General features: G+C 31.0%; 1 protein-coding gene across 1 annotated transcript; it reads right to left on the minus strand.

Moving 5' to 3' along the window:
- Positions 1-430: 430 nt before the first annotated feature.
- Positions 431-9,256, minus strand: LOC114312201 (putative respiratory burst oxidase homolog protein H). The gene is given in 14 exon segments (XM_082917631.1): positions 431-682; positions 1,237-1,315; positions 4,629-4,757; positions 4,922-5,019; positions 5,218-5,414; positions 5,738-5,832; positions 6,488-6,590; positions 6,675-6,790; positions 6,939-7,034; positions 7,209-8,018; positions 8,191-8,304; positions 8,400-8,448; positions 8,611-8,773; positions 8,881-9,256. Coding segments are annotated over 14 exon segments (2,526 nt in total). The 5' UTR covers positions 9,248-9,256; the 3' UTR covers positions 431-572.
- Positions 9,257-15,337: the final 6,081 nt, after the last annotated feature.

The raw sequence follows: 15,337 nt of genomic DNA on the forward strand, positions 1-15,337 counted from the left end.
AAAATTTGATGAAAATTAAATCTAACTATTAATAGTTCACCCTAAAATCTTTTGCTTATAATGCATAGTTTACGAGTTGTTCAATTCGAACATATATACTTATTTTGGGGTGTTTTGTTGCGTGAACTTGTGAAAGTGTCATGTATATCAAGTGTTCTCATGCTGTCAATATAAACAAAATATCTCAAAAAAAAACAAAAACAAAAAATTAAACAAAATATTATTGGGTCTACGAGCTTCAAAGGACAAGCTTAAAGTAGTTGTGTACAAGCTTAAAACTGATAAATACATTTGCAAGGTTAAACACTATCAAAAGAAACTTCTAATCTAAAATTGCCTTTTCTCTAATCTTTTCTCACCCTTCTATACAAATCACTAACAAGAGGAAGTAATATTTTCTTGTTATCTACAAATTTTGTTACACGTACAAAAGTTTCTACACTATAAAAGCTATGTTTGGATTTAGAATTCATGTAGGGAAAAGAAAATGTGATGCATGTATTTTCTCCATTCTCCTCGTCTTTTCTCTTTCCTCTATAAATTTTTACTTGAGTTCTAAATCCAAATATAGTTTAAAAATTTTCTTTGTGGAAATGGAAGCGAGTGGATGAGTTTAGGCTAAATTCCTGACAAAGCTTCTTTAGCGGTTTTGTAAGCATAGGGCTTCCACAATAAAAAACACCTGCAACACACCATGCGATCATTAATCAAATCAGATATCTAGACTATAGGTAAATTACACATTGTATCATTACACTTTATATTACACCTCACTTTAATATCTTATTTTTTAATTGTAACAGTTAATCTCTTATACTTTTTGACCAAGTTATAATGAGATAAATTGACTAATAGAAAAGTGTCACGTGATTATCACATGGTTATAAACATTTTTTTTTTTATTTCTTATGTATTTTTTTGCATTTTTTTTTTGTCTTTGTATTGTAAACATATCAGACAAGGAGTGATAAGTAGTGGTGATTAGAAAATACTGTGAAAAAAATATTTAATTAGTATAAAAAGGAAGAATACTACAATTTTATTCAAAAATATTTTATGGAAGAGTCATGTGACAATTTTCGTTAGTCAATATAACACTAAACTAACAAAAAAGACACATTGTAATCTGATTAAAAATGCAAAGATGCACTAATACAATTAAAAAATATCAAAATAAAAAGAGATTCGATATAAAGTGCATGAATTCAAAATGAATATACCCTTTAAATTGCTCACCGATTCGAGAAGATTTGTGCGTGTTTGCCAAATCAGTGAACACTTTTTTCCAGTTGGGTCTTGCAAAATGTGTTCTTATCTGTTGAGCAACGTGTTAGAATATACACTAAAATAATGACTACATTAAATTTTTGGAAAAATTATGTAAATAATCTTTGTACTTTACATGATGTGTTAATTTAATCCATGTAATTTTAATTTGTTCGATTTTGTCCCTTAATTTAACGGATTGTGTCATTTTAGTCCAATAAATAACGGTTGTTAAGTTAATTTAACGGAAAGTCAAATAATGTGTTAATTTGGTTCCTGTGTTTTTCACAATATATCAATTTAATTCCTGTCAAAATCGAGAAAATTGAAACTACAGGGATCAAATTGACACATCGTGTAAAGTACATGCCCAATTTGACACATTATTTGACCTTTCGTTAAATTAATTTAACAACTGTTATTTATTGAATTAAAATAACACAATCTGTTAAATTAAAGGACAAAATCGAGTAAATTGAAACTACAGGGACCAAATTGATAGATCGTATAAACTACTGAGACTATTTGAATAATTTATCCTAATTTTTTTTTAAATTTAATTTGTACAAAAATTAATCATATAATTGGATAATTTTGTTAAAAGTGTGTGGATTCACCTCATATAAAAAGAGTTGTTTCTAATTCTCTATTTCTATTCATAAACTTTTTTTCTACAATTGGATGATTTAGTGGAATGTGCAACATTAGTGAATACCCTACTTTCTAGTGCATGTTGTAATAATTTAAACCAATTAACACAACTCTCTGATAAAAGCATGGGACCATCTCATATGAGAGATTTGTGTCTAATTTTGTGATAAATTTATATTTTCTTAGAGTTTTTATACAATAGAATGATTTAGCAGCTTGTGTAGCATTAGTGAATACCAACTTTCTATTATGTGTTCCAACATTTACACCAATCACAAAATTAGACATAGAATAATGTTTTAGAGCACTAAATTGGGAGCTCTAGAGCATTACTAATGATGTGGTACAGTGGCCCCCACCAAAGTGATATGATGTTTTGGCTTGAGTTTTTTTTTTTTTTTTAAGCTCATTAGAGCTATTAGTGGTCCAAAAATTAGTGGGATGAATCACCACTCTTAGACATAACTTTCTGACAAAAGTGTAGAACCCACTTCATATATGAGAATTGTATCTCATGATTAGGGATGACAATGGGGGTTAATAGGGTGGATATTAATTCTCCATCCCTATTCCCTTATAATTATTTTTTCCCATTCTCCATTCTCCATTCCCCATGGGTACTACCCTCCCCATCTCCTAATGGGTTTGGATATTCCCCAACGCAACTTGATCCTTTTTTTTTCCTTCTTTTTTTTTTTTTTTAAGGTTCACAACTTCTTCTTCTTTTTTTTTTATTTTTTTTTAAAATTCACAACCAAAGCTAAATATATATTCAATCTTTTTTTTTTTTTTTAAGGTTCACAACCATTTTTTTTTTTAAAGATTCACAACCAAAGTTAAATATACATTCAATCTTATTTTATTTTAATTGGCTCAACAACAAAATCAAATGCACATTAATTAACATTGTCACATTATTCTTGACAAATTTTATGTATATCTAGAATTTTTAAAATTTATTTAGAAAAATTTTATTCCTACAAAAAAATTCCATCTTCTTTTTTAATTTTTTTAAATTTTTTAAATTTTATGTATCTCATTCTCCTCTCTATTAATTGATCTTCGATAATCTGATGGTGAGTTATTGCTCTCGTTTCCATCTTCTTCTTATTATTATTATTATTATTTTTTTAAATTTTTATTTGCATTTATAGAATGAATTTTCTTGTTTCAATATCTCCTGCAATTGTTTTATTGGATTTCTCTCTGATTTGATGGTAACCTTAGATTAAATTTTTCAATTTTCATCTTAACTAGTGATCACCTTAATTGAAATTTTGTACATTTTTGTCTTCAATTTCCATGTTTTGGTTATGATTAATTGTGCGTTTTTTATCGATAGTCACAATCTTGTCACCTCTAAATTGTCGTCATCGCAAATCGCCGTTGCTGTAGTGAGAAGATAAGAGAGAGTGAGAATTGGAACTCTAATTGTCAACAGAGTAGAGATGGCAATGGATAACCTACCATGTGGGTATCCATGGAGATCCAACCCAAATACTTGGGTTTCCCATTTTTTCTTGTCCGTCGGGTAGAGTAAGTGATGTTCTTTAAATCTTAATCGGGGATGGGTCGAGGATGGGTACCCATTAATTTCCCTATATATATATATATATATTTTTAGGAACATCGAAAAATAATTTATCCGTATGTTTTCACTACTCTGTTGACAATTAGAATTCTAATTCTCACTCTCTCTCATCCTCTCACTGCAGCAACAGCGATTTGCGATGACGACAATCTAGCGGAGACAAGATTGTGACTATCGATCAAAAATGCGCTATTAATCATAACCAAAACATGAAAATTGAAGACAAAAATGTACAAAATTTCAATTAAGGTGATCGCTAGTTAAGATGAAAATTGAAAAATTTAATCTAAGGTTATCATCAAATCAGAGAAAAATCTAATAAAATAATTGTAGGAGATATTGAAACAAGAAAATTTACTCTATAAATGCAAATAAAAAATTTTAAAAAAATAAAAAGAAGAAGAAGAAGATGGAAATGAGAGCAATAACTCACTTTCAGATTATTGAAGATCAATTAATAGAAAGGAGAAGGAGATACATAAAATTAAAAAAAATTTAAAAAGAAGATTGAATTTTTTTGTAGGAATAGAATTTTTCTAAATAAATTTAAAAAATTCTAGATATACATAAAATAATGTGACAATGTTAATTAATGTGTATTTGATTTTGTTGTTGAGCTAAGTAAAATAAAATAAGATTGAATGTATATTTAGTTTTGGTTGTAAATCTTAAAAAAAAATTTTAAAAAAAAATTGGTTGTGAATCTAAAAAAAACAAAATTTAAAAAAAAATATATATATATTGAATGTATATTTAGTTTTGGTTGTGAATTTAAAAAAAAATGGTTGTGAACCTTCAAAAAAACAAAATTTAAAAAAAAAACGAAAAGAAAAAAGATTAAATATATATTTAGCTTTGGTTGTGAAAAAAAAAAAAAAAAAAGTGGGAAAATTAGTGGGTATCCATCCCCGACCCATCCCCTGTAGAGATTTTAAGAATATCACTTACCCTACGCGAGAGATAAGAAAAAAAAAAAAAACCCATGTATTTGAATTGGGTCTCCATGGATACCTACAGGATAGGTTATCCATTACCATCCCCACTCATGATTAGTTTTTGTATTCTTAAAATTTTTCATACAATTGAACAATTTACTGGATTGTGTGGCGTTAGTGAATACCCGACTCTCAGAGACGACATCGACACCATTCTTAGCATGCTGCAAAGATTGAACCATGGCAATAAGTGCAGATCGAGCATCTCCTTCTTCATACACACTAGTCAAGTAGTTGTGCATTTCTATCATATGCTGCAATATTTAAACAATGACAAAAAAAATACCAATCAATCAATTTGATTTAATTATCTTAGTATGAATGGGAAGGGAATAAAATAAAAAAATAAAATAATAATAATAATAAAAAAAAAAGAGTGAATTAAGTTGAGTTGTGTTGATGTTAGGATGAAACCCACATTGTGGTCATACTCTGCAATATCATCCATGACACCTTTGAACCAATCAAAGGAGCCCTGTTCCCTCGTCACCCAATAGAAATAGGCTCTTTCTGGACCTTTCTTATCCCCATCAAACAATTGTCCATCTTCCATGACCTGCATTAGTTTCAAATCCCACTAATTTAAGTTACTAATAAAAAAATTAAAATATTCATTCCTTTTAATAATTAATTTATTTCAACTATTTCTATTTTACAAGTTGTAGACAGAAACTGATCAAAGAATGTTGATAAAAAAAAGAAAAAAAGAGCTACATATAAAAAGGCTTAGATCAATTGCTTCTTAACTCACCATTGGAGAATCACTTGGCTTGATGTGGTTTAAAAGATCTTTAAGAATGCTGATCATTGGGGTGGCTCCAATTCCTAAGCCAATGAGTAAAAGGATGTCATACTTCCTGTAGTTCTGAGCTGGTGCTCCATAAGGTCCTTTTATCACAATCCTTGGAAAGCTGCCTCACCAAACCAGAGCTATTAGACATGATGCTAAGCCTGAGTTTTTTTTTTTTTTTTTTTTTTACAATTTTTTTTCTTGTTTTTAATGAATTTTAAAAATTTTATTAGACAAGATGAACGTAAAAAGTTAAAAAATAAATTTCTTAAAAGAACTTCACTTTAAAAAAAAAAATTAAGTTTACTGTTTTGTCTTTTATTATTTTATCCTTAGTGATTTTATTTTTTGAGAATTTTTTTTAAAGTAAAAAAATTGGAATAATTTTTTTTTTTTTTTTTTTTGCCTAACGGACATCTCTGCAATAATACAATGCAAAATCACCTCGGTGCTGGTTGCAAATGGTCGTAGTCTGAAACTGCCTTAGTTTCCATTCTAACCAGACTTCCCCTTCTTGGTTGTGGAGAAGGTTGACAAACCTGCATTTTTATGCTTCAGAATTCAAGATAGAAAAGGGAGTAGAAAATATTTCAAAAAGGAAAAAAAAAAAGGATTTTTTTAGAAATGATTATGGTTCTGGAAAAATATGAATTGAATCTTGCATTCATGAATTTCATTTTATGTTAGCTTCATCATGATTCATGATCCTCAATGTCATGCTAGCTACATAGTCGAATTCAAATCCTTTCAAAAAAATGAGCTCAAATATGTTTGGTTTGATTTAAAAAAATTATTTTTGACTGTTTGCTTTGTTTTGTTTTTTGTTTTTTATTTTTTAGTAATTTTCAGTTATTTTTTTAAAGATGAACTTAATCTAGATTAATTTAAAAAGTAAGAAAAATAATAATAAATAAATCAATTCTAAAGACAAAAAGAAAAAAGAAAAAAAAAAGGCCAGCAATTTTTTGTGTTTGTTTTTCATGATTTTTTTTTCCTTCAAATTTCTTCACATATATTTATACTTTTATGCATTCAAATTTGGTGCATTTAAAAACTGAAAAAAATAAATAAAATTGACTAATATATGAAATAAATTTACTAAAGACAAAAAATATGCAAAAACAAGAACTCAAAAAACAAACCAAACAACGTATTGTGTTCAAAGGCATTGTAAAAATAATAAATGAAAATCACCTGTGCAAATCGGTTTTTAAGCTCTCCAGTCCAATCCCCCAAAGCTCGAATGTGGACGCTTAAGTAGTCATCTCCTGGTGCAGATGTGATCGAGAAAGGATGCCTGTAATAATTTTTATTGTAGTTTTAGGCCGTATACAATAATATTTTGATCATTTACCATAATTAAAAATAAATAAAAAATTACCATTCGAAACTTGCTATGTCTGGACACTTAACAAAGACGTACATTCCACTTTTGTATTTGAATCCTGAAGGTTTGCTCATGTATAGGGCTAGAACATTTCCTGTGTACACTATAGCCTGCATTGTTCATAGTATATATGCAGAGTTTGAGTTATTTCTACAATTTTATAGGCAAAAATAACAAAAATCAAAAAATAAGAACCTTGATGATGTTTTTTATTTTTTTGAACGGCAAAAGAAATCTTTATTGATGAAACATACGAACCTTGATGATGTTGACGCGATAATTGTGTTCATGAACTGATGTAAGAATTCTCTCACTTGCATAGAGAATTATTGGGAACATGACATACATCCATGTCTGCATAGCAAAATAATTGTCATCCCACCACAGTTTGATTTTGTAGAGTTTAAATCATATAAATGTCAGAATTTGGAATTGGTGGTCAAAATTTGGGAAAAATTTCAAGAAATCATTGTGGGAAACTTTATGTGAAGGGTTGGGATTTCTTATATTCTAAGCAGACATACATACCGTCTTCTTGTACCACTCGCTAGTGAGAAATAGGTAGTACCCATGGATGATCAAGAGGGCATACACAATCACCAGCAAATGATGTGCATACCAGAAAGAATTAAACCCTGCTAAATGGTGAAAAGGCCATGGCAATTTGATGACATTCCTCCTAAACGAATGTGTCGCTAGCGTAAAAGTGAAAGCCATTAGAACGATCATCAAAATGCCTGTTACACCTGGAATACTTTGAACAAGATCTGCGTAACTGGGCTGCTTGTAATTGAAACCCAGTCCAAGAATTGCAATGAATTTATCATGCGGGCAAGATATTAGTCTTGGGAAATCGCATGTCACGTGCATTAGCGTGTGAATGGAAGTCCCTATCGCGATTGCAAGAGCAATTATCTTGTGGAAGTTTATGTTGTCGTCGAAAGGGACTAATGAACCTAGAAATGTTTCTCTGAGCTTCGTGAGAGTTCTTCTACATACGGGAAAGAGAATGAGAGCCATGTTGAATTTGAGAGTCTCCGCAGCACCTTTGGCGAAACATACACAATAACCCATGACTTGGAAAGCCCCTCTTTGTTTATATTGGTAAAACTTCCAACCAAAGAGGATTAAGTTTATAGTTAACCACCATGTGAGAACCATTACTTTCTTCCAATTCTCATGGATCTTTTCCTTGGCTTTAGATAGGAATTTGCTAACTGGGGTTCTATATTGTTTGGGAATCATGGTTTTTGCCAGTGTACATGTATTCTTGGCTACTTTGGTGTTGCTTTCCTCAGAATTCACCATTCCTCTTAGTAGAGTTTCAAGTTGCCACATCTATTCAAAATGGGGGGAAAAAGTGACAAAATAATAGAAAGAAAATAAGTGTTAAGGATACTGGACATGTTTGATACAATTTTTCTCTACCTAAAAGTAGATAATCAAAAAACAGAAATTAAAAACATATTTCAAAAAAGATGATGAAGAAGAGCATTGACTATGAACTCACCTCAATATATCCTAAGTTGTCCGGATCAAGCTCCTCCATGATTAAAGCTGCATAAGTCGAGGCGTGTTGCTTAAGATTTGACAATTTATTTGCAGAGGCACTCATCACTATTACCTTTTCAATAATAAGTTACGCAGAGTTACACTTTTAAATATCCAAAGATGATGAAAAACATGAAAGATGAGGATTTACAAGGTTAGTTAACTTACCTCTCTAACCTCCTCCTCAGATAGTTGCCCATCACCATTCTTGTCACACCTACAAAATTACCATATTTCACTTAGTTTTGCTAGCATTAGTTCGTTTGATAGAGAAAGAGAGAATGGAAAGAGAAATAGAGAGAATGAAAAAGGTTGGTACTAATTTAAAAATTAAGAACTAACTTCCGCCTATCAAAGAGAGAAAGAGAGAGTTCCTTACATGTCGAAGAATATCTGAAGTCGCGCATCCAGGTCATGATTTGATATGTCTTCCCAAAACCCTTTCAATTCTCCTAGAGTTACCCCATTTGCTCCATTGATCTTCCTACGCCTCGCCAATGTATCAAACAACTCCCCCGCGAATTCCTTGCTATCACCCATCCCTTTCAAACAAAACAACACGAAAAGAAAAAGTTCTAAAATTTCCCTTCAAATATTCAAAAGATCAAGAAAAGGCACATTGATGAAAAATAAAAATTGCATGACATACCGACGCAAGGTCCAAATTTGTCTCTAAAGAGCTTCTCATCAACTGCAAGGTTATTGAAGCGTTTCTCAACAGACCTCCACACATCCCCTTCTTTCCCTGTGGTTGTCCTATCGAGGAACCGCAGGCTTTGAAGCCCTCTTGCAGCCCCCGATGTCATCCTTGCCATCTTGGGGATGAAACCGCCTTGTACTCCATTCCTCTTTCTAAGATTGGTTGCACTCGTCTTGGGAGATTTTTCATTCGGATTTCCTGACATGGTGCTTGGCTGTTTATCTTCTTCAATCGGCACATCCACCATTTTATCAATCTCAATGCTCTCCAGAATCCACCTAACTGACTCCCCTTTATTCAATTCTGCATTTTCCATTGATCTAATGAGAATGATAATGTTCTTTTCTTTCTATCTAGATGAAAATAACAGAAAATTTTGGTTTGCGAGAGAGAGAGAGAGAGAGAGAGAGAGAGAGAGAGAGAGAGAGCTGAAAAGGTCAAAACTTCAGGGGAAGGGTAATTGGATGTGAAGGTTTAGTTGTCTTAAAATAGGCAGAGAGTTTCAGATGAAACCTTCAAATGATGGGCACTCTTAAAAGAAAAGAAAAAACTTACATTTTATGAATTGTTCCTAATACATATTATCAGATTGCTATATGCCATTCATCTATATTACAAAATGTCTAAAGGTGGTTAACATCATCATGAATATTAGTTTACATAAATATTAAATATTGTATCTCTCCATAAATTTTATTTTCAAATTTATGAATTAAGATTTATTCTCTCACTTTGAAAATTTCTATGTAAAGTTTGTATTTGATTTTCATTACTATAATTGTATAACTTATATGAATAAAACATAAACATCATTATATAAATGTATAATATTGTAAGAGGTTTCTCTCCTATCTTTAATTGGATTGGATTGGAGAGATCCAATTGCAACAATGTGGACTTACTTGACTTATTTTGAAAATTCAAATGGTTCATTTTATAAAAATTTTGGGCAAATTACATATACCCCTCGAGGTTTGGCTAAATTACAGATACCCCTGAGGTTTGAGAAATTACGAATTCCCCCCTGAATGCTATATTTGCATAAGAAATTAGGGGGTAATTTGTTATGAAATATAAACCTCAGGGGGCAAATTGTTATGAAAATACAAACTTCAGGGGGCGGGATGTAATTTTCGAAACCTCAAGGGTATCTGTAATTTAGCCAAACCTCGAGGGGTATATGTAATCTGCCCAAAAATTTTTGATAAATTATTTATATAAATAATTTACTAAAATAGCGAACTATTGATTGGATAATGTCCCACCTAGATAATACATGAATTGTCTGGCTCTAGAAGACGGGTAAAAGTAAAAAAGAAAGAAATAAACAAACAAAAAAACAAACAAAGAGTGAATGAATGAATGATATGGAAATGAACTTTGTTGGCTACCAAACAAAACAAAAAGGTAGAGCATTATTATGAAGTGATTAGAATTGTGTGTGTCTAAATGGGCTGTACCATGATTAGTAGTGAGCACGTTGTGTAGGCTAATTTTATCAACCCCCTTCCTAAAACGTGATGTTCCACTAACGAGGTTGATATTTTAGTATTCATCACCAAAAATATGGTTGACTTTGTTATTTTTTAAAAGTAAATTGTCAATATGTCATAATAATCAAATTTAATTCTCATCAAATTCTATTAAAAATAAGTCTAAATAAAATTATTGAGAATTAAATTTAATTATTATGACCTATTGATGAGAATTTGAAATTTTCTTTTTGACTTTTTAACTACTTTTCAAATTTGCCAAAACAACTTTAATGCTGTGTTTAGTTGGAAAATTTGGAGAGAGATTTGAAAATCGAAAGAAAAAAGATGTGTGAAATTAAGTAAAATATAGATATATTTTATTCTTATTTCACTTATCTTTTCTGCTTCTCTTTCTAAATTCTTTCTTAAATATCCCAATCAAACACGACGTAAGACTCAAATATAAATATCACACTTTGGACATTAATAAGACATTATTATAATTTAACGGTCAAAATGTAAAATTTCAAAAATGATGTGGTATTTTTTTTTTTTTTAATGTGTGTGTTAAAAAATCGTGGAAAAATATGGGGGTCTTGAAAATTTTATTTATTTTTATTTAGTTATTTACTAGTCTTTAAATTAACCATATAACGAAGTGCACAAATATTTTTTCCCTCTAAATTCTAAAGTTAGTTGTTTTCTGTAAATACAGCATAAACTATTACCAGCAATTCAATTGATTGTGTCTCAAAATAGGTCAGCATGTTGGATTTATTTTTTTAGTGTGGCCCAATAGCTTACATATTTTCTACATGTTTTAATTTATTTAGACTCCACAAATAGATAAAGCCAATATTTTGAGATCAAGTTCAGTAAATAGAATTTTAATATAATCACTCTTCTAAGATAAGAAGAAAACCTTGATGGATTAGGAATTCTTCTGATAGAGTTTATCTGGCCCTCTTCTCTCCTCTATATAAGGATGGGTGACTCCCCTTTCATATCATGAGTATTTTTCCATCACTTTAAGTTTTATAGTCATCCTAATTAAGAGAGACAGAGAGAAGAAGGTGAGCCAAAATTAAAGGTTCAACTCTAAGGGATATTTTCTCAACTTCTCTAATTCAATGGCTGACAAAGGTATATTCGTTTTATTCTTGAGTTGTATTGAATTCAAGATCATGTAAAGATTTAATTCCGTATTATTATTATGGTTACATGTATTATTAAATCTTACATGTGGTATCAGAGCTTTAGTTTGTGAATCAATACACCTTGGAATAATAATATATTTATAAATATTGTTATTATATTATAATTATAATTATTCATAACAACATATTTTTTGTTCATAAGGTTTGAACTCTCGGCATGTGTTGGTTATCTTGAATATACGCTGTATGTTCAACCTTGTAAGCTGCATACCATATTTATTAGGCAGTGTCTGAATGGTACATCTAATCTCTTTCATATTCATTATGCATCAAAGAAACTCTTTTTGTGTTGTTAAAAGTCAAAGGTTGTGTGAAAGAAGATTTCATTCCTGATTTCTAAATCGTAACTAAGTATGCACATCATGGACTCCCTCACTCACTTTGTTTTGTGATATGTTCGGTGCAAACTTTTATGTAATTCTATATGCTGTTCATATGCATGTTTTGATTTATTATCAATTTTAGTGATAATAATTTTTATAATCATCATAATATGTTATTGAATTGAGTGTATTGCTTGCCGTTATGATAAAGTGCATAGATTAAAAGCAATTTTAGAATTTTGCTGAATCGTTCGGACTATTAAATAAATATATTTATTTAATTGTATCACATTAGAGGATTATGTTTTTGCTTTGTTTAAATTATGCACACTTATTGTCTATTATTTTTAAATATTTATATATTTTCATGATTTAAAATTGATATCATGATATAATTTATGACATTAAATATTAAATATTAAATATTAAAGTGGTTAATTCATATTAGGTGTAATTCTTATTAACCATTATTTTAGATATTCATGATTGTTATAATACATATATAAATATTCCTGTTCATCCAGAGTTATTATTATTATATTGGTAATAGCAATCACATAAAAGAGATTTTAGAAATCATAAAAATAGTGATCTCATTAAAATTGTGATTGAATTAATGATAATTAAATAACTCAAAATTAATGAATAGAAAATATTGTTGGTTAGTTCCGTATTCATAGGGTTTACTAATTTAGTAGCTGCCAAAGTGGCCTAGATTTGTAAAACTTAAGAATATAGAACTACATAAAAGAATTGTTAAAAAAGGGTAACATTAAGGTCGATAATATTCTCAATTGCAGTTATAATTAGGAGATTGAGACTAGCCCAAAGGAGAGTCACTTTCAAATAATTATGAACTAGGTAGGATAATGTAACTTATGTAATTTGAAAGATTAGAATTGAATACCCAAAGGTAACATGACTAGCTGAAAAATTGCATAAATTACTTTAGACCTACATAAGTGATTCTTGACGAATGGACAATAGATATACCTAAGTTTTGCCCAAAGGAAAAACTTATGTGATATCAATAGTTCATCATAATTCTCAAAGCTTTAATATGTATATTGTTCTATCTTATTTCAGTAAAAGTTCCCACCTCATTGCACTCTCTTGCATCGGGCGTCCCTCTACTTACTGGCTCGAATTTTTCGGAATGGTATGAACATGTTCAGTTTACACTGGGTGTGTTGGACCTCGATATGGCATTGCTTGAACATAAACCTGCAGACATTAATGAATATAGTACTGCAGAACAAGTTGCCCTTTTTGAATACTGGAAAAAATCCAATAGACTCAGTTTGATGTTCATGAAGATGACCATTGCAAATAACATCAAGACCTCCTTACCTCAAACTGTTAATGCATTAGAATACTTAAAAGCTGTTAAAGATCGATTTAGATCTGCTGACAAGTCACTTGCTGGCACTATTATGGCTGAATTGACAACAATGAAATATGATGGCAACCGAGGAGTTCAGGATCACATCCTCAATATGGCTAACAAAGCTGCAAAGCTTAAAACTTTAGGAATGCAAGTTGATGAAACTTTCCTCGTGCAGTTTATTTTCAACTCACTTCCATCACAATACAGCGCATTCAAAATTCACTATAACACCAATAAAGATAAGTGGAATTTGAATGAGCTGACTAATATGTGTGTTCAGGAGGAAGTGAGGTTGAGGGAGGAAGGACGTCAAACTGCATTGGCTGTAACTCATGGAGCTATAAAGAAAAAGAAGGGTAAGTTTGTAAAATCAAAGAAAAATCCACCAAAGAAAAAGAATGAACCTGGGGAAAAAAATCAGGCTAAGAATGGTTTCACTGTCAAGTGCTACTTTTGTGGCAAGAAGGGACATGTGAAGAAAGACTACAGCAAGCGAAAGGCTTGGTTCGAAAAGAAAGGTAAGAAATTTTCTTTTGTTTGTTATGAATCAAATCTTGCTGAAGTACCTTCTAATACGTGGTGGATTGACTCTGGGGCCACGACCTGTTGGAAATGGTGGAAAAATTCTGGGTAAAACCAGAATTTTTTCTCAAGTTTGGTCTATTTTTTAGGTGGGCCCCGAGCATCGATTTACTCGGGTCAAAGTGGTAACGCGTTCTATGCCGCGTTGTGATTCACGTGGTATATTTGGTTGCTCAAAACCATTACCGAGTGAATGGGAAATTGAAGCCAAAGTGTGCTCCATGGAAATGGAGTTATGGTGGAAATTCCTTAAAGTTGTAAATTAGCTTGTCCCACATTGATTTGGTGGGAAGTTTTGAAAGGGTTTATAAGGCTTAGGGTGAGATACTTGGGGTGTGCGCCAAGGGGTACCCAAGTGTTTTAGAGGGAGAGGTTATGGGCAAAATGGGCTAGACCCATTGGACCCAAAAATCACCACACGCGCGCGCGCCGCCACCGCCGTCCGTCCGGTCGGGCGGGCTGGGCTTGGGCGCGGGTGCGTGGTTGGGTTGGGCTTCTAATCTTTTTGGGCCAAAAACATTTGAATTTAATTTTATTTTTTATTAAAATAAAATCCAGAATTCAAATTAAACTGGTTTGGATTTATTGTTCATCCAAACAGAGCCCTTCCCGTTTTCAAACAGAATTAAACTGTTTTGGATTTATTACTCATCCAAACAGAGCCCTTCCCGTTTCTATCTGTTTGAATAAACAGATTCAAATCTGTTTAAATTTGAATCTAACAGGTTTCATACCTGTTCAATTCAAAACCAAAAGCCATCTTTACATCTATAAATAGACTAGCCTCCCATTTGGATTTTACTCAAATTTTTCGTACTCCATCCTCTGCAAATTATATTCTTCATCTTGCTGCATTTTATTTCCGAAAGAAAGAGTGTAAACACTTAGTGTGTTCGTAAGGCAAACAATTTGTAGTACTGCTATTGTTTGTGGTAAGATCATTTCATCTTGGGAGATAGACGTCCAAATTCTGAAAGCACCGTGGAGAGGACGAATCTGTCTTAAGGACACAGTGTTAAACACTGGACTTGATCAGAAAAGTTATTCAAATAAATTAACCAAGTAAGTTGTTTAATTTTATTCTGTTTTTTATTATGTTTATTTAATCATATTTTATTTTTGTTTTTGTAACAAAATAAAATCTGTGGTTTTATTTATTTATTTTTATTTCGAGTTTGATTTTTGTAATCAAACAAATTCTCTCATTTTCTCTATTTCTTTTATTCTTGTTGTTGTTTTGTACACAACAGAATTTAATCTTTTTAAATACAGTGAAGATTGTCCAACAATCTTAAGACAGATCCGTTTTTTGGTATCTTCATTGTATTTAATTTTCTGTGTTTTCAAACTAATATTCTGGTTGGAAAAAGAAATAGTGATTTATGCTATTTGACAGATAGTAGTAATATAATGTCTCTTTTC

The sequence above is a fragment of the Camellia sinensis genome, chromosome 3 (genome assembly GCF_055761805.1).
Source record: "Camellia sinensis isolate YWXY chromosome 3, ASM5576180v1, whole genome shotgun sequence".
NCBI lineage: Eukaryota > Viridiplantae > Streptophyta > Magnoliopsida > Ericales > Theaceae > Camellia > Camellia sinensis.